This window comes from Panthera leo, chromosome C2 (genome assembly GCF_018350215.1).
Source record: "Panthera leo isolate Ple1 chromosome C2, P.leo_Ple1_pat1.1, whole genome shotgun sequence".
In the NCBI taxonomy this organism is placed as follows: Eukaryota; Metazoa; Chordata; class Mammalia; order Carnivora; family Felidae; genus Panthera; species Panthera leo.
In genome coordinates, this window is record NC_056687.1 from 66,044,468 (window position 1) to 66,063,986 (window position 19,519).

Sequence of the window (19,519 nt, forward strand, 5' to 3'; positions counted from 1 at the left end):
TACACCCACACCCCATGGGTTTTGGAGCTCTTCCAATAAATAGATACCACTAGGATGATAATAATAGCTAACACTGTACTCTTATGTGCTGAGCCACTCTTCTAACTGCTTTACATGTAATAACTCATTCAATTCTCACAAGTAACTTATGGAGTAAATACCCTGTAGTATGCCCTTTTTATAGATAAGGATACAGGCCCAGAGAGGTTAAGCAAGTTTCTCAAGATCACAGGGCTAGTAATGGTAGTGCTAGGATTTAAATTTGGGTAATCTAGCTCCAAGGTCTTAGCACTTAACCATTATGCTATACCTCCTCTCAAGGATAAACATAGTAACAGCCTGAGCCAGCACACAGGTTGTACAAATACACACAATGCCTAGTAGATGTTAGTATGTAAGTTGAGAATTCTCTTGTTGAAGTCATTACAGAGTCAAAAACATTCTTTCTCAGTGCCTACTAGGGGCTGCTAAGAGGCACTTTATTGTGTTTCATGTTGACTATGTTTCATGAGTAGAGGAAACCTTTTCCAGTTTCCATTGGTTAGAAAGACAGAGAGATGGCCATTATTCCCATTTTACAGATGAGGAAAATAAGCTCATGGAGGTTAAGTTACTTGCACAAAGCCTCAAAGCTAGACAAGGGCAGAATTCAAACCCGGCCCATTACCCAAAGCCCTTGCTCTTAACTGAAGCTGCAAGTCAGAGACAGTAGGTGGCTTAAAAAAGGTAACATCATCAAGAAAGGGGTGGAGCAAGACTTTGAAGTCAAGGACTCTCATTATTTTATAACATCTTTCTTAATAATGAGAAGGTGCTTGTAACAGGGTCTGTGTAAAAGATAAAACTTGGAAACACCCAGATATGGCAAACAAGAGAAGAGAATGAAGGAACTCAGTGGAAGGGTTGAGTGACCTGAATATGGGAAACAAGAGAAAAGCATCAGCACTCCGTGAACAGACACAATTTCCACACAAAAAGCTGCCACCTTCTGGATAGGTTGGTTGAGTGGTCAAGGTAGACAGGCTGAAAATGGGACCAGCAACTCAAGTGGAGTCTCTCAAGTTCTGAGAAGGCATCCATCCCTATGCCGCATTTCAGGGTTTTCTGAACCAGCAGCAAGAGGTGAGGAAGGGAGTGAAAATTTCTGTGAGAGCCATAAATCTGGGCCCTAAATTTGGCCAGGTCCTTTTGAGCTGCACAGGAACTATGGTGGTAGTGACTCCTTCAGAACAGGGACCTCCATGGTATTGCCTTTTAGTTCCACACTATTCTCAATAGCAGCATATGTGCAAAGGGATTGGGATAATGTCTGGAACTTCAGTAGATCAATAATTTATACTCATTGACTATCACCGAAGGGCAGAATGAAAGACTGTGCAGAAAAGACAAATTTTGCCTCAGACACAAAAATTTTAAGTCTTGAATGACATAAAAAGTAAAGACAAAGAGCCACTTTCCTTCTATCAATTCAAGCCAATATCCCATGACACACATATGTATAAATGAGCCTGCAACATGTCATGGTTTTTGCCATGTGTCACACGACTTGTTTTGGCAACAGTTTAGCTGGTCAAAAATAGTGTCCAGGATTATTCAGGGAACATTTGAAGGATCATAAATTTCAGACTTAATCCTGGGAATAGCTTATTGGTGATGGCTTCCAAATGAGCACATAAAAAGTCTGTGAAAGATTTCATTGAAATCCTCCAACCACAGCAGAAAATGCAGATTTATAGGATATATTTTGTACTCCAACTACCCAAAGAGCTTTCTATTAGCAAGTTACTGCCAGATGGCTGCTAATGCAGGAACTGTTATCTATGACAGCAGCAGCTCTTAGAGAGCCTTAGCAAGAACAACTGTTTACTCCATCAGAACAGCCAAGAAAATTCTCATTATCATATTCTTGTTGATGGCCAACATTAGAGGGTTTGGCTCACTTTAAGGTGTTGGAATTTGTCTAAAGAAGTTAAAAGCTTGGGCCAGGAATAAAGTGCTGTGTGTGTGTGTGTGTGTGTGTGTGTGTGTGTGTGTGTGTGATTTCATTTATTCGCTACCCTAGTCATACCACCTATTACCCCATGTTGTCTTTGTTTCACATAGTCCTGAACTCTGCCTTTTAATCACCTTAATTTTGTTTAAAGATATACCAGTGTTTGTCAGATTGGATAGACTTTTCCAGAAGTAGTGGCAAATATCTTTTATCTCACATGCAGACTAATTGCTAGTGGCTACCCAGAACATTGCTGATTTTCAAACCTCCTCCAGACTCAGAAGGACAGAATCCTATGATTGATTAGCAATGTCTGTCATGGGGAAAGGAGGGGGTAGTGGTGATGTGTTTGCCATGCTTGTCCCATTACTGCATGCCGTTTATCTCGTAGTGTTACCTCATACTTATTTTTATTGCCTACAGTGTTTAGTAGGCTCACCACATACATTTGTTGATTGATTTTGATAGTTTCTCTGAAAGAAGGGATGCAGGGCTGATTTATCTTTAGGTGGTGGAATTATGGTTGATTTTATTGTTTGCTCTCATCTTTTCCATATTCTCTAAGCTTTTTATGAGCATATTATCTTTTCATATTTTATCAGAAAATAGCTCAACATGTTTATTTAAATAAAAGAGCATATATCAGGACGGTAAATTCCTCCTGAAAAAAGGAAAGGGATCACAAGAATCTTCAAGATGGATTTTAAGATTTTGTTACACTTCTCTGTACACAGTTGTGAGAATAAGGCACAGAGTGGAGGGCGTTCTGCTTTTTAAATTAAATCACAATCATTTGCCAGAGCTTTAAAAATTTTTGTAAACATAACTTTTAGTGGCACATATTGTTGTTAACTCTTAACTCTTCCCCTACTGTTGGATATGTAGTAAATTTTAAGTATTAGCCATCATAAATAATGTAATAGACATCTTATGTAGTCCCTTTGAAAGTAATAATGGCCAGGGCAAAGTGATCAAAAAGAACTATTTGAGTTTCTTTCCTTGATTTAGTTTCTCAGTGTAGATTATATTGAGCCCTGGAATATCCATCTACAAAATAGTCAAGTCAGCTCCCCTAAAGCTGATCCAAAGTCTGCTAAAATGGATTAATGTTAAAAAAGACTGTATTTAACTGTGTTTGCTATATGTCCTTATAGTTAACAAGAAAATCAATTTTCTGCTATAAACACTGCTAACTATAAGCTAAAATGCTTAAAATAATATCCAAATTGCAATCATCATATGGAGAGGGTTAATTTACTTTTTCATTACTTATTAAAGGTTTATTGTTGAAACATAAGTTAAAAGCTTGCCAAATGTTACTGGGCCAGACATGAAGAGAGTACACTAATTAAATGATGATCCCTGAGTGATAAAATGTAACTCTGATCGTATCTACTCCTCACTTTTTTCATTGTAACTGCTTCCACACACCAGGAGTTCACAGCCTCCTCTCTGCACCAACTTCCTCAGCCTTGATTGGGTCCTAGCTATATGGGTATATCCAGATGTAAGAGTTCATCAAACTCTACGTTAAAGATTTGTGCATTGTGCTAATGTAAAAATACTTTAAAAATCAAGGGAAACCCTATGCTAATATAAAAAAGCAATAATTATAATTGTACAGATACTTGTTCATCATATAGTTATAATATTACAACTGCCACAGTTTAAGGCATCTGGCCCATCATTAGACTGTAATGAGGGCAGAGACCATGTCTTGCACTTTTTGCATGACTCGGCCCTGTGTGTAGGGCATGCTCGGCCTGTGGGGATACTGCCTGATGGGCCCTGTGAAGAGAAGACCCATGCTGTCGATGACTCAACCCTAGAGAACCGCCCCCCGCCCCCACGCCAAAGTTACAGGCACCAGGAGATGGCACCTTACAGAAAATTATGCATTTGACCTATAGGACATTAAAAACCTGGCTTTACAAAATGAATCCATCTAAGTGTAAGGTATTTTTCAACCCTACAGTATCTGGTGTCATTATGTTAATTCTATTTGTGGCTGCTAGAAATTCTGTCTCGATGTCCGGTTACCTGAAGAGTAGGAAAACAAATACTGACATTTTCAATTCATGATATGCGACCACTGGTATTTACAGTCCATCCTTTACTTTCTCTATTCTCCTAGAAACACATCATTCTAACTCACTGACTTTGAAGACTTTATTTTCTTCTCTGGGACATTACATCCACTGCAGCCCATGCCTCCTGATCTCCACCTCACAGTTCCTCCCCAGTTAGCTCCTCTGAGCCTGGGAAGGGACTCGCGCTTTCCATCACCCAATCCAGGGACCTCTATGGGAAATGAATATGTCCTCCTTCTAAAGACATTTTCGGTGGCCAGGGGCTCAGTTTGCAGGGTGCTTGCCCATCTGTTTTGACTATTCAAGCAGAGTCCCTGCTATGTTTTAACAGTCTAATTTCCAATAGTGGTCTTTAGAATCACAGCAAGTAGTTTATTTGCCAATGAATAAGGAAACAAGATATTATTTTAGTGCTTAATGTGCAAGATGGATATTAAAATCGTAGTTCTGCTGCAGCTCCAAGAAGCAGTCAGAGGATGTGGGCCAGACTGTAGGCCTCCCTAAATCCACCATTAGGATAATTCTGAAGGATACAGAGGAGATCCCACATCAGCCAATAAAACCCCTGGTGGTTGATTAACTTGCATTTTGATAATAGGGTGTAAATGAGAAATCTGGCATCAGAGGGACAATGACCTAATAATCTTCTCATCCATCTGTGTAATTGTTATTATTTTTACTATTATCTTAAGTGATATATTCGCAGTTCATGGGTCAAGTTTTTCCCTACTGAAATGAGCATTCTGATCTGTGAATGAGTCCCCCGTACATGTGACTTATCATGATGAATTTATAGACCTGGAATGCTGGCAATCAGAGTGCAAGCAGAGATAACCACCATAAACACACAGAGTGGAAGTGTGCTTAGGTGCTCACTAACGCTGTCTTTCAGGAGCAGGCAGTTGGGCCACAGGACTCCCTCCAGCCTGCCATGTTAGACTCAGACCCACCTATTCAGAGTCAAGGGCACATGCCCTAATGCCTGGATTGTCAAACTTTCCCGGTCTCCATCAACACCTCTCTGAACTGTTAGAATTCTCAGTGGGAGGGGGATAGGTGAGGAAGAATGAATGAGCCCACACAGCCCCCTCTCAACAGAATCTAAAAAAGGGGTAGCTGTGTAATTGTCAGTTGAAGCACTCCCTCAAGCTGCCTTGACCCATCCCCCCCATTCCTCATCCATACAGATGTTAATGTATAGTCTTCAACAGACTTGTGCCACACTCCCCACCATCCCCTCAAACAGAAATAAAAAGAAGCGCAGAAGTGAGCTCATGTGGATGGGGCAGAATTTTGTGGGAGGCTGCTAAAAGGAATAAGGGTATTAAGACAAGAAGAAAGTAAGAATGAGAGGAAGCAATAAAAAAAAAAAAAAAAAAGTGGTGCCAAGTAAGAAACCATGGAAGACATTCAAAATATAACACTTTCCTTAATGAGAATTGTTAATAGTTTCTTGAATCTAGCCAAACAGGATTTATAGACTGGCATTAATAATGACAACCACCTTTTCCCAAATCTGGGACACCTCTAGTTCTGGAGGTCTACTACTGCAAAGGCTTGGCTTTTTGTAATATCAATATGATTTGTAAGGTAATCACATTTAAAAAAAATATATGTTGAGTTGAATAATTATACTTGTATTAAACCAAAAAGCACCAAGAAACTAAGTTTATTTTCTAAATGTCATTTTTTAAAAATTCAACAATATTTGTACAATGTTAGCCCTAAAGTCTACTAAAGTGGATTCATGTCAACAAAGGCTGTAAATATCATTAATTTGCTATATGTTTGCTATATGTTGTTATAGCTAGCAAGGAAAAAAATTCTATTGCAAGCAGAATTACACAGTAAAATGCTTAAAATAATAAATAAATTGCTAGGGTTATTTTACCTTTTTATTAATAATTAAAGGTATATTATTATTAAACACAGGTTAAAAACTTGCCATGTGTTACTCATGCCAGACATCAAGAGATTGGATTGATTAAAAAATAATCCTTAAGAGTCTGGAGCCAAGAAATGCAAACTGGATCATACTTACTCCTCACTGCTCAGGTACCGAGTTCACAGCCTGCTTTCTGCACCAACTCTCAGTTTTCATGCCTCGGCACTTCTTGATTTTAGCTGGGAATTTGGTGGGAGTACTCTTTGCTCTTCCACCTCAAGCAGGAAATTGCTGCTGGGGGAGCTTCCTATGAGAGCAAAGCTTTGCCTTGCAATGTTCCTGAGGGGGAGGGGTGTAGCACAGGCTGCCTAGAATAGATCCTGGACCTTGGGCCACACAGCCTTCAGCCTTCAGTCTTGTGGTCTGGGAACCAACAGCCTCATCATACCTCACATCTGCATTCCAGTTCACTGAATGATTTCACACACTAACTGGCAATTCTAAGCCTGGCCATAAAACCAACCAGGGATTCACTTCATCCATCATTGGGCTGCAGCTGCCTTTTGAGGGCCACAGCAGGGATGGAAGGGTGTTCCTTAACTAGGGTTAAATCAGCCAGTGAAGACAGATCCTCCCTCAAATTCAAACCCTGGAAGACAAAATGCAGGAGAAGCAGATCTGGTGTTCAAGATGGGCCCCCAAACATTGAGGGAACTGGATTTAGATCCTTCTTCAGAAATAACTAGCCATGTGACCTTGAGTAGGTTACCTAATCTCCTAAACCTGATTCCTCCTCTATAAAATAGGGTTAACAACGATGACCTTATTAAGGTTGGGGAAGATTTAAAAGAAATGATGCATGTAGCCCAATGTGTGCTGTGTAAGAGGCACACCAAACATGAACTCCTTTTGTGGGATAGAGGTTAAGAACCTGGGGTATGATGCCAGACTATCTGGGTTCAAATCCCTATCCCTACCATCTAACAACTTAGGGCACTGGATAAATTATGTAACCTCTGACTCAGTTTTCCCATCATTAAAATGGGGTTTTATTATAACACAAAGTAGATATCCAGTAAACAGGAGCTATTTTGTTTGTTTGTTTGTTTGTTTGTTATTTCATTGTGAGTAAAAACAGCTTGGGTTTCCAGTGCAACCTATAGAAAATTAAGTGAGAGTTTAATGTATGTGCATTTTTTTTTTTTAATCATGAAGACCTTGCATACTTTTATGATTTTTTTCTGGGCAGACTCAAGTTATGATGCTAAGGGTGGGGCTAAACTGTAATATGAAGAAAAAAATTCAAAGAGGGAGAATAACCACCCACCAGGGAGCTATTTCTTTTGTAATGTACATTCCATTTCTTCTCCCTCATGCTTTTTAATTCCTTCCACATTTCCTGCCATAATTATCAAATGTTTGGTTTCTGACCTCACTGTTTGAGAGACTAGAGCCCAGGGAATTTGGAATTGTTTATTTTCTGTCCATAAACCTTTGAGTTAATGGAGGGGCTTGTGAGTGAAGGGTTTGTTGGTTTGTTTGTAGTGTCTCAGGAAGGTCACTGGAGTTGAAAGGAAAACATTACCAAAAAAGTGCTGAAATACTTTGACTGGAAACGCGGAGCCCCCAAAGAGCAGAGCAATGGATCTCTTACACTTGCGCAACGCTGGATTAAGGGAAAATTGAGACTTTTAAAGGCCGTTATATAGCCCTGATATGAACACAAAATCCGAGAGGACTTTACAAAGAAAGAAAAAAAAATGCTGGTAATCATGAACTTACTTTATAAAAAAGATTTAAAAAAAAAGGGCTCTCCGCCCTAAAAGAAGAATCTCCGGAGACTCCCCCCGCCCCTTTCCCCAAGGAGTCAGCCTTGGAAGCAAAAAGCCCCCAACTATTCTCAATTTCCTTTTAAGTGAAGGAAAGAACTCAAAGGCGCCTTTTTGAACTCGGCTGCTGCTCTTGTCGCCGCCTCCGTCCCAATCCACCCAGCTCGTCCTCTCTCCCCCCTCCCCACTCTCCCTCCATATTAGCCGCGGTGGGGCTCCCGCTTACGGCCCAAACTACTTTTCCTGATTTGGAGGTTTAAGTTTCGTTAAGTAGCATTTCTGCTCGGAGCGCCCCCCTCACCCCACGCATGGAAACTCCCAGTCCCACCCCGGGAGAACATCCCCAAGACGCACTCCCCGCCCGCCAGGCGCGCACACCCAAGTGGCCTCGGATCCCGAGTTCGGACCTCCTCGGCCGCTCACCTACCTCGGCGTGGACCCAGGCGACCGCCACCAGCGCGAGCGCGAGCCAGCGTGTCCACATCTGCGGAAGAGAGAAGAGCGAGGCTGAAGGCGCCGGGCCCCGCGCCCACCCCGGAAACTTCTCCGGGTCCCGCAGAGTCGCCCCCTCCGCCCGTCCACCCTCGGGCGCCCGGAGGGGTCGGGCCACCGCGCCCCGCGCCGCGCCGCGCGCCCAGCTCTCACCATGGTCTGGTCCCGGTCTCCGGAGGGCGCGGGGCAGGGCGGCTGCAGCGAGCTCTAAGGGAAGGTGGGAGCTCCGCCGAACGGCAGCCTCGGAGGAAATCCGACCTGCGCTCGCCGCCCCTTAAGACCCCTCCTTCCCCGACTGCCTGCCCCCCAGCTCCTCCCCATTCTCCTCCCCTTCTGCAGCAGCTGCCCCCGTGGCTCGCGGCTCCCGGCTCCGCTCCGTCCTCCCCGCCCCTCACTCTGGGGAGCCCGCGTGCGTCCCGGCGCCACCCGAACCCCTCTCCCTCTGGCCCCCAGGACGTGGGGGCAGAGGCAGAGAGGGGGCGTCTGGGGGGAAGCTGTAACAAAGGCGGAGAGGGGTGGGGGGCCGAAACCCCACCCCCGGGAGGGGCTGTAGGCTTGCGGCAGCTCTGGCGGGCCGTGGGCGCGGGCTGCGGCGGTGGCCAGGTGGGCGGTGCTGCGGAGGGCTCACGGCCGGTTCCAGGGCGGGAACCTGGAGGAAAAGGCGCCCTGCGGCCTGGGGAGCCGGAGCCGCCCCCTCTCCCCCCGCCCCACGACTGATGGAGAGAGAGCCAGAGGTGCGGAGGGACCCTTAACGGGCCCGGGGACCAGGGACTCGCGGCAGGCAGAGAGAGTGCGAGGAAGTGGGCGCAGGGCCCAGAACACGGTCAGCCTGGGGAAGGCTGCTTTGGGTTCAACTGTGGATTTCCTGGGGGAGAGGTGGCAGCCGCCCTGCTCTGCTAAAAAGATCCTTAATCCAGCGTTTGCCAGCAGCGTCATCCCGTCCTCCCCTCTGGTCCAGGAGTGGTGTCCCCCTCCTCTTTTCCGCCCCCCTCCCCTTGCTCCCACACCTGTGCCCTTGTTCCCAGCCCTGTCATCCCAAGTCCCCTCCCTGTTCATACTTCCCATCTCCACCAACTTCTTCCGAAGGGCCTTCAAATGTACACTGCCTCCTTGAAGGTGTTGACTCCCCAAACTCCCAGCTGCGGCCCCTTTCCTACCTTGTGTCTGGTGTCCCTGGTGCTGAGAAGCAAATCCACTTGACGCCTCAGCTTTAACGTGCCGAAGGCTGAGCCCCACTTCCTATCAGTAACCAGGCCTGCTCATCTATCTGTTTCAGAGCAGCGCCATCCAAACGCTTCCCCTCTTCCCAGACCCCGGTTTCCTCCGAGGTCTGGCAGTTTTCCCTTTGAGATCTCACGTGCATCTCTTTACTGCCACTCACATTGCCACTTCCCTAGGCCAGACCTCCTCTTCCCTCTCTGGGGAAATCTGGAAACCACCTCTGGTTGCTTTCCAGCTCCAGGCTCTCCTCCCCTAGTCTCCACTGCAATGCATTGCCATATTTTCACTACCTGATTTAAACTCTGTCCTCCTTAGGCTCTTCCCCTCCTCAGAAACTCTCAGCGCTCTTCACCCACATCGCATCCAAGCTCTCTCCCTTCCATGTAGGTCTTCCATTAGTGGGACCAACCTATTTATGTAACCTTACTTCAACTACTTCTTATACTCCCTTTGCTGGAATCAGGCCAGTATTCTCATTGTCCTCTGAACTTTTCATATTCTTTCTTCTACCATGGCTTGTTGAGAGCCTACTGTTGTGGTTTTAGGGGGTTTCAGATAACACCCATATTCCCCATACAGGTTCACAATCCATTGAGGTAGCCACTGGAGTCCGACTGAAGGGAGGAAAATATCAACTTTGTCCCGGGCAGGCACTAGAATGGTGGCCATGCCTTTAGATCTGCCAGGACAATGGACCTGCATGTACTTCACCCCAGAATTAAATAAAATATGTTAAACGGCTCTCTTAGTACTTGGCAGTCATAAGCAGAATTGGACAATTTGCTTGTGTAACCTTGGGAAGCCAGACCTGTCCCCCACACCCCCTCAATGATTGATAGAGGGCCAATCTATCAATGCAGAGAGTCCCCTCTTGTGAAAAACTGCTTTTGTAAAATTGACTGCAGTTTTACAGTTTCTGGAAAAGCAGAAAACACATGATTTCTAGGACAGGCCAGCTCCCCCAACTTGAGGGGTCACGGCGACACATATATCATTCCTCTTTGAAGCTCACCAGATAACTCATTCCTGCTTCCTTGGTATGGAAATAGGAGATGTAGGGAATAGATGTCTCCCCACCCTCTGTCCTGGTCTCTGTGCTAGGATTGAAGGGAACTGCAGCGTAAAAGGTTTTGGCCCTCTAATAACTCACAATACTTTTTATCCTTGCACAGGCACTGCATCCCCTCAGAATCTGGCATGATCTCCTTTCCTCTCCTTCTCCTTGTGTCTTTTCAAAGTCAAAGTCTGTCTCTCTCTCCTCAGGACCCAAGTGAAGTTTCTTTGCTTCTTTAGCACCATTTCGTACAATAATTTGGCATAGGGGAGAGCATATGAGGTTTGAGGTCTAACAACCCTGGCTTTCTATGCGGTGACTACCACTTACTAGCTGTGTGACCTCAAATTACTTAAGCTCTTGGAATCTAGCAATCGAGGTTTCTTTCTCTGACAGATAGCAACGCAAATGCCGTGTGTTATAGAAAGTGCCTGGCAGGTAGTAGACCTCTATGGATGGTAGCCATTATTATTTCATTGATCTGCTTTGTATCTGAGCTGCGGTTGGTACTGTATACTAGGTACTACTGAGCCATTCAACATGTCTCATTTAATTATCACAACAAACTGAAAGGTATTTTTTATTGCTTCCATTTTCCAAATAAGGAAACTGAAGCACAGAAACATTTGTTTATTTTTCCAAGGTTAAAAGTTGGTTATATAGCCTTACAACTTGGCATTTCATTGCATACTGTTATACGATGTTTAACACTTGTTCGTGTGGTTATTGTTCTTGATTCTCCAGCTAGATTTTAAGATGCTTAGGGCATAAACAGGTTTTTTTTTTTTTTTTCATATCTTTAACCTCTCTACGTTTGGGGCACAATCGATGGATTTCATTGTATCAAAATTACAAATTCCTGTTCAATCAACAGCACTATAGAAAAAATGAAAGATTAGAAAGAGATATTCAATATCTAAAACTGACATGGAACTCATAACTGAAATGTACATATACATTACATATTCATATACATACACATATACAAATGCATATACATATACATATACATTCACATACATACACGCTCGTGCAAATCAGTAAGGAAAAGATTGGAAACTCAGTTTGAAATGGGCAGAGGTTATGAACAGGCAGTTCCCAAACCAGGAATCTCAAATAGCCAACAAGTAGAAAAAAGATGATCAAAATCACTGGTATTATTTAAACTGCACAACAATCCTATGAAATCATTATTATTTTATTACCTCATTTCACAGGTAAGGAAATTGAGACAAAGACGGTTTAAGTAATTCGTCTAAGTTATACATTAAGTGATAGATGTTACTTTACAATCATCACAGAGGCAAAAATTAGAAAGTTGAACAATGCTAAATGTTAGCATGTGGGTAGTGCAGTCTTTCTGGTGTATTGTTGTGATTAAGAGCATGGGTTTCGAAGCCACATTGTCTTGGTTCAAATGTACATTGGTAGTAAATCTTGGCTTTACTACTTACTGTGTAACCCCAGGCAAGTTATGTACTCTCTCTGCATCTCAGTTTCCCCATTTGTAAAATGGGGATAATAATGGTACTGATTCCATAGGGTGATTGTACAGATTAAATGTGTTAATATGTGTAAATTACTTATAATTGTGCCTCATAGCTAAGTGTATAAGTATTGTGTGCTACTAAGGGAGTAATTCAATAGAAGGTCCTTGCAGGTACTGATGATAATTCTGTGCTACAATACATGGTTAATGTAACTCTCTACAATGAACAAACAAACAAACAAAAACCAAAATAGTAACAACAAAACAAACTGTATGGAGAAGTTGACAATTATATCAGTGAGGAATTTTTTTGGTTGCCGGTAATGGAGAAGCTAACTTAAATAAAAGACTTATGCAACTAAATGGAATTTATTGGCCATATAGCTGAGAGATCCAGGGGGTAGGTTAAGCTTCAGGAAGGATTTCATCCAGGAGCTCAAATAAGGTCATTAAGGATCCAATATCTTGCCATTTCTCTCTTTTACCTTAAAACAATCTTATTCCATCCCTGGGTTTCACAGAGTGGCTCCTTGGAGTTCCTGTCTATGCTCTGAGGGTGGTAAACTGGCTATAGAGCTGGCCCCTTGGATCTCACCATCTGGATGAAGGAGAAAGCCTCTTTTGGGAGCTGCTACAAAAGTCCTAGAATTCATGCTTTTTAAAGTGTAGTTCAGTTTCTTGATATCCTCATGCTGATCACTATGACTGGGAGGCTGGGCTGGGCTGATAGGCTTAAGCCAACGAGGACTGACCCAAAAGAAAATCAGGCTAATGTCAGGAAAAGAAGGAATTGAATGCTGGAACTAGCCAAATAATGTCCACCGCAGCAACAAATCACCAACCCACATTATGAAACCAGTACTCTCCTAAGTGGGGTGTAGGGTCCCCAGAGAGCATGAGAAAAGAATACTAGAACTTCTATTTTTACTTATTTCTAATCCAAAAATAGAAATTGACTTTGCAAACAAATAGATAGACTCTGGCACCCATATTTAATCCATATGTCAGACAGTCATGAGTTATACTCCATTGCCAAGTACCATGAGGAGAGTGGGCGTTCTCCTACATAAAGGGACTGACAGCAGCTAGTTCCTTTTAACATATTGTAATACACTGCAGTGTGCCCACTTAAATGGATTTACATATTATACTATTCAGTTTTAATTAAACTAGATTAAAAACATTTTGGCTTTGCAACCATAAATTGAGGATAAAGCTTTTTCCTATTAATAAGAAAAGGGCAGAGCTGACATGTTTGCTACATATGAGAAGAGCTGTCTTCCACATAAACAAGGTAAAAACAATAACCTGATCAAATCTGACAATCAGTCAGTCAACAAACTCAGAAGTAAAAATAAGGCTATTTGAAATATGGATTCACATTCATTATTACTGGTAATAACTTCATACTAAGTATGCTTTGAGATATCTGTTAAAAATACTTAGGAGATGCCTGGTGGCTCAGTTAAGCATCTGACTTCAGCTCAGATCATGGTCTCATGGTTCATGAGTTCGAGCCCCATGTCAAGCTCTGTGCTGACAGCCTGGAGCCTGCTTTGGATTCTGTGTCTCCCTCTCTCTCTGCCCCTCCCCCGTTCACACTCTGTCTCTCTCTTTCTCTCAAAAATAAATAAATATTTGAAAAAAATTTTTTTAAAAACTTAAGATTGACAAGAACTTCAGAAACTATCCAGAATATAAGACAAATATGTACCTTTTTGTTTCTGGTGATATCTGAAGATATGCAATACTCAATTCAGTCCTTTAGAAAATTTCCCTCTATTTTTCACAAATAAGTAAATAAACCCCTGGAACTCTTTGTCGGAAGATTTTTGAACAGACTGGAAATCTTGGTTGAAATTTTTAATTTATTTATGTATTTCTTTTTTTAATGTACATTTATTTATTTTGAGGGAGAGAGAACGTGGGCACTCATGAGCGTGGTGGGAGGGCAGAGAGAGGGAGAGAAAGGATCCCAAGGAGGCTCCTGAGAGAGGTGGAGCCGGATGCGGATCTTCATCCCACTAACCATGAGATCACGACCTGAACGAAAACTGAGTTGGACACTTCACAGACTGAGCTACCCAGGCACCCCTGTTGAAGTTGTTAAATTGTGCATATATAAGAGTTTTTATGGGGGCGCCTGGGTGGCCCAGTCGGTTAAGCGTCCGACTTCAGCTCAGGTCACGATCTCGCGGTCCCTGAGTTTGAGCCCCGCGTCGGGCTCTGGGCTGATGGACCAGAGCCTGGAGCCTGCTTCCGGTTCTGTGTCTCCCTCTCTCTCTGCCCCTCCCCCGTTCATGCTCTGTCTCTCTCTGTCTCAAAAATAAATAAACGTTAAAAAAAAAATTAAAAAAAAAGAGTTTTTATGGATGCGCATCTTTACTGTTTTAGACAACAAATTCACCTAATGATAAAACATTTCTGAATATCCAATTTCAGAATATTTTCTCCATAGCACAAGTTTATTTTTAAAAACTATTACTAGGGTCCTGGGTGGCTCAGTCAGTTCAGCATCAGACTCTTGATTTCAGCTCAGGTCATGATCTCATGGCTTATGAGATTGAGACCCATGTGGGGCTCTGTGCTGACAGTGCAGAGCCTGCTTGGGATTCTCATTCTCCTTCTCTGTCCCTTCCCTGCTGTTCTCTCTCTCTCTGATCCTCTCTCTCTCTCTGTCTCTCTCTTTCTCTCAAAATAAATAAATAGACATTTAAAACAAAAGCAATTACATTCTCACTCATTATTAGCATCACAAAATTTCCTTGAAGTGGTAGATTGTGTATGGATTAAAAAAAATCGAATAGCTAGCATTCTGCTTATCACACAAAAAGACAACAAATTTGGAAGTGCTGTTTTATGTCAAATATTTGTTTTCAAGTTCAACATTTACCGTGTCTGTTCCAAGATAGTCTGTGAGCCTCAGTGTGGTCTAAAATATTTTTTTCATATCCCATATCCCATATCATTTCACTTCCCATATCACTTCTAAGTATTACATATAATCTGCTATATGTTATAAACATATAACATATAAATACAATTTACAAAATTAACCACATCAGGATCTTCCTGTAGCATGCTTTACAGCTCTGGTCCAGGGGTGTGTTGCAGTAGCTCAGTTGTGAATGGTGCAGCAAAGGATTTCATGTGTGAGCATAGCAGTGAAACTTTACCTGAATGCTTCTGTGCATTCAAAGAAGCCATTCCTCTGCACCTTCACTCACACAGTTCTTGCAGAAAATACTTTCACTCAAGAAGACATTTATTCTTTAGAATGTATCTTTTCTAGTAGCGCTTTCTTTAGTTGCTCACAACAAATCAGGTCTTGGTTTCTTTCATTATTGAAGCAGAATGTAGCCAATATGAGATGATGAGAAACATTTGAAACATCTATATTTTCATTCTCTCTTTGGCAAATCTGCATGAAGTAATTTGCTGGAATACTTGTTTTTCCTGTTGATTTTTACATATATATGGATTTATTTATTGGATTTTTTGCTAATTCCAATGGTGTACACTGACCAAAGAGTGCATTTGTCTCACACTGTTTTCTACGGACTATTTTTTTTTTAACTTGAGAGAGAGAGAGAGATCATGAGTGGGGAGGGGGCAGAGAAGGAGAGAGAATCCTAAGCAGACTCCACATACTGATCATGGAGCCTGAAATGGGACTTGATCCCACAACCTTGGGATCATGACCTGAGCCGAAATCAATAGTCAGATGCTCAATGGATGGAGCCACCCGAGTGCCCCTCCATGTACCATTTCTACTATTCCTGATTAGAACGAGAAGATAATTGTTTCCCCTAAAGGCATGTCTTTTGCCATTAAGTCAGAAACTTACAAGAAAGTCTTACAAATTTAATATTAAATTTTGACAACATTTCTATATATATTTGGAGTGTATTGGTGTGCTAGGACTGCTACAACCAAATACCACAGACTGCTTGGCTACCAACAGCAATTTATTTTCAGGCAGTTCTGGAGGCTGGAAGTCCAAGATCAAGGTGCTGGCAAGGTTGGCTTCTAGAGAAATCCCTCTCCTTGGCTTGCAGATGACTACCTCCTCACTGTGTCCTCACATGGCCTTTTCTCTGTGTGCATCCGTCTCTGGTACCTCTTCCTCTTCTCATAGGGACACCAGTCCTATGGGATTAGGACTAACGTCTGACCTCATTTAACCTTAATTACTTCCTTAAAGGCCCTGTTTCCAAATACAGCCATATTGGGGGTTAGGGCTTCAACATACAACTTTTGAGGAAACACAATTCAATCTATTAGAGAGTGTTAACTTTGTCACATCTGACAGTTATTTGTTTATTTATTTATTTATGTATTTATTTATTTCATGGGGGAGGGGCAGAGAGAGGTGGAGAGAATCTTAAGCAGGCTCCAAGCAGAGCCCAATGTGGGGCTTGATCTCACGACCCTGAAATCATGACCTGAGCTGAAATCAAGAGTCAGATGCTCAACCAACTGAGCCACACAGGTGCCCCACCTCTGACAGACATGAAATAAAATATCAAAATAAACTTGACTTAGACCTTCAGTTAGATCTGTCTCTAATTTGCTTAATGTTAAGCAAATATTTCTAAATGAAATGAAAACATCAGTCTCACTAAATATTTTTTCCAGTGAGAGCAAAAGGGTTTTTGAACATTAATAAGCAAAATGAACTGTTCTTTCAATGTTGATTATTTTATCTTGAACTCATTTTGTTATTTTATATTTTATGTATGTTTTTTTGTTATTGTGGAGTTATATGACCATAAATTTACATATCATTGCTACAGAAAACCAAATCTCACACTTAGGCCAAAAGAACAATTCTAGAATTGAGTCCAATATTTATTATTTTTAGTCACATTCATTGTGACACTAATCAAATTCACTGTGACATTTTGTTTACTTATTGAGAACAACTGTGACAAGATGCTTTTATCGGCAACTTAGGGAAATAAAGTATTCATTAAATATTTATGTGTTTATTGACATATGCAGAGCAACGAGTAATTTAAATGCGTGTCTATTCCACCCTGTCTACAGGTGCTAGATCTGCACAATCTCCTTCAAGTTAATTTCTGAAAATTCCATAATTGATGCTATAAAATTTCATATTTTATTCACAAAACCATGATGTATGATAATCAGTCTACTTGTCATGATCTTGGTAGGCCTATTAATTTGGCTAAACACGAAAATTTTATATAATGAAATCGTCATGATATTCAGCACACATCTATTCTTTTTGCAGCCAGCACGTTTTCACTCCACGTCAGGTACCCATACAGTGTCTCTGTAGAGTACCACTTCTCTTCCCCTCTTACCTTCCCACTTACCTTCCACCTGAGAGGTAAAGCAATGATGGAGAATAAACCAGTCAGTGCATTTCATTCCCTTGATCACAATTTAGGAGTAGGTATCTGACAGAAGTTACACCAAATCTCATACTTAGTCCCAAAAGAAACTTCTAGAATTGAGTACAGTAGCTATTATTGGAATTCAGATTTATTGTGACACTAATCAAATTCATGCAACGTTTTGTTTAATCATTGAGAACACCTGTAACAAGATGTTTTCATTAGCAACTTGGGGAAATAAAGTGTTTATTAAGTATTTATGTGTTTATTGACATATGGGCCAATGAGATCCAATTCCAAGATTTTTGTTCTACTAACTCTCTCTTCCACTGGCCCAAGGATAAGGCAATGTGAGTCTGAAGCTGCAGGAGGCCACCTCCTGGAGCCTGAGATACTGCCAACCCGAAAGTGGCAGAACCTTAGAGATGGGGCCCAATAATATCATCGGGGCCTCAAATTGAGCCAAACCTGATTAGTCCCAGACTTTTTTTTTTTAATGTTGTTTTTTGTTTTTTTTTGTTTTTTTGTTTTTTTGTTTTTTTTTTTGAGAGAGAGAGTGAATGAGAGAGAAGAGCAGGGGAGGGGCAGAGAGAGAGGGAGAGAGAGAATCCCAAGCAGGCTCTGCATTCTCAGTGCAGAGCCCGACATGGGCTCCATCTCACGAACCATGAGATCACAACCTGAGCTGAAATCAACAGTTGGACACTTAACTAACTGACTGAACTACCCAGGCACCCTTAATCCCAAACTTTTGGCTTTATTGTCTGCTTGCTTTGGCTCAAGCCTCTTAAGCTGGGTTTTTGTGTGTTTTTGTTGTTTGTTTGTTTTTGGTCACAGTTGAAAACAATCCCTGGCAGCAATGGGCTGTCTCCTCCATTCCCAGTCTGCTGCAGACATGGGCATGTAGGTTATTTAAGACATCTTTAATGCAATTACTAAACTCAATTCATACGAGCCTAAGCCAAGAGGAAACTTATTGGCTGGTGAGGATACATGGGGTTACAGGAAGTGATGTTGGAACTAAGGTCTCAGGGACTTGGATGGGATTTATGGCAGGAAAAAAAATGCTCCCCCATCCTCAACAAGATATTCACTTCCTAATCTCTGGAACCTGCAAATGTTACCTTACGTGCAAAAAAAAAAAAGAGAGAGAGAGAGAGAGAGTTTTACATGGCACACCTTATAAGGATCTTGAAAGGAGGAGCTTATCATAGATTGTCCAGGTGGGCCCTAAATGCAATTCCACGCATCCTGATAGGAGATTAGGAGACACACACTCAGAAGGCAGCATGAAGACTGAGACAGAGATTGCAATGGTGCAGCTACAAGCCAAGGAACACCAGAGAATGCTGGCAGCCACCAGAAGCAGGAAGAGGCAAGGAACAGATTCTCCCTGAGTCTGCAGAGGGAGCGCTGTCCTGCTGACACCTGAATTTGAGTTTTCTGGACTCCAGAACTGGGAGAGAATACATTTCTGTTGTTGTAAGCCACTGAGGTTATGGTAATATTTTACAGCAGCCCCAGGAAATGAATACAGGACTCAATACTGTAAGTTCTCTCTCTCTGTCTCATTAGACTCTCAGCTTATTCTGCAGTTTTAGTCTCTCCATATGGCTGAGGAGATGGCTAGTGCAAGTCCCAAAATTGCATCCTCTCAGCTTGGGAACCTTGGCAAGAAGAGAGCATTTATTTTCCCAAGGTCCATACACCCAACCCAGAGAAGGATTCTGATCGGTCCTGTTTGTGTCATGTGCTCTCTCCGTCTGGGACAAAGGACATTGACAAGGCGGAGGTCCTGGGGTTGGCTGTATTTGAGTCATGAAACCATCCCTATAGCAGGCAGCACACTCTGATTGGTAACTTCACAAACCACATAGTATGGGGGAGGTTTTTCAAAGAAGGGTAACCAGGAAGACTAAAACAACAAATACCTACTGCAAGGCCAGATCTCTGGGGTCTTTCCCAGCCTGGGACACTATGAGGACATGTAGGGCTGTGGGCAGAAAAACAGACTTGTCCCTAGATGTGGGGCATTGGATATTCCCTCCACTAATCCAGATATAGAAGTAAACAACTGCCTTTGGAATTTATGCGGAGAATGGG

At 42.2% G+C, this 19,519-nt stretch overlaps 1 protein-coding gene and 1 long non-coding RNA gene across 3 annotated transcripts in view; one reads left to right on the forward strand and one right to left on the reverse strand.

Moving 5' to 3' along the window:
- The window catches only part of FSTL1 (follistatin like 1), a 51,703-nt gene extending 43,120 nt beyond the window's left edge, over positions 1–8,583 (reverse strand). The window contains exons 1-2 of one of the 2 annotated variants that reach the window (XM_042955713.1): positions 8,443–8,580; positions 8,225–8,281 (exon numbers count right to left, since the gene is read on the reverse strand). In XM_042955713.1, the coding sequence (XP_042811647.1) occupies positions 8,225–8,281; positions 8,443–8,445 (60 nt within the window). In that variant the 5' untranslated portion in view covers positions 8,446–8,580. Of the gene's footprint in view, positions 1–8,224; positions 8,282–8,442 lie in introns of both variants that reach the window. The other variant, XM_042955712.1, reaches the window with a different exon arrangement.
- A 272-nt stretch (positions 8,584–8,855) lies between these two features.
- LOC122198794 lies at positions 8,856–10,251 on the forward strand. The gene is made up of 2 exons (XR_006193164.1): positions 8,856–9,112; positions 10,090–10,251. It is a non-coding gene; the product is annotated as an uncharacterized LOC122198794 (long non-coding RNA).
- The last annotated feature ends 9,268 nt before the right edge of the window (positions 10,252–19,519 follow it).